At 65.4% G+C, this 254-nt stretch overlaps 1 protein-coding gene across 1 annotated transcript in view; it reads left to right on the top strand.

Annotated features, from left to right (window-relative positions):
* The window catches only part of ZBTB7A (zinc finger and BTB domain containing 7A), a 1370-nt gene extending 1190 nt beyond the window's left edge, over positions 1–180 (top strand). Inside the window, exon 3 of the mRNA XM_008935032.1 lies at positions 2–180. Within this exon, the coding sequence (XP_008933280.1) occupies positions 2–180 (179 nt within the window). The remainder of the gene's footprint in view (position 1) is intronic.
* Positions 181–254: the final 74 nt, after the last annotated feature.

Genomic DNA, 254 nt, shown 5'->3' with positions numbered 1-254 from the left:
GACGTCTATCCGTCCTGGTCCCAGAAGGTGGAGAAGAAGATCAGGGCGAAAGCATTCCAAAAGTGCCCCATCTGCGAGAAGGTGATCCAGGGGGCCGGCAAGCTGCCCCGCCACATCCGCACCCACACCGGGGAGAAGCCCTACGAGTGCAACATCTGCCAAGTCCGATTCACCAGGTAAGGGGGGCGGGCGCTGGGGGAGGGGGCACGGCCGTGCCAAACCGGCTCCTGGCTTTCCCTGGGGGCCGTCGTCGG

This window comes from Merops nubicus, unplaced genomic scaffold (genome assembly GCF_000691845.1).
Source record: "Merops nubicus isolate BGI_N331 unplaced genomic scaffold, ASM69184v1 scaffold27642, whole genome shotgun sequence".
NCBI lineage: Eukaryota > Metazoa > Chordata > Aves > Coraciiformes > Meropidae > Merops > Merops nubicus.
The sequence above is the reverse complement of the archived record's forward strand: the minus strand, read 5'-3'. Positions and strand labels throughout refer to the sequence as shown.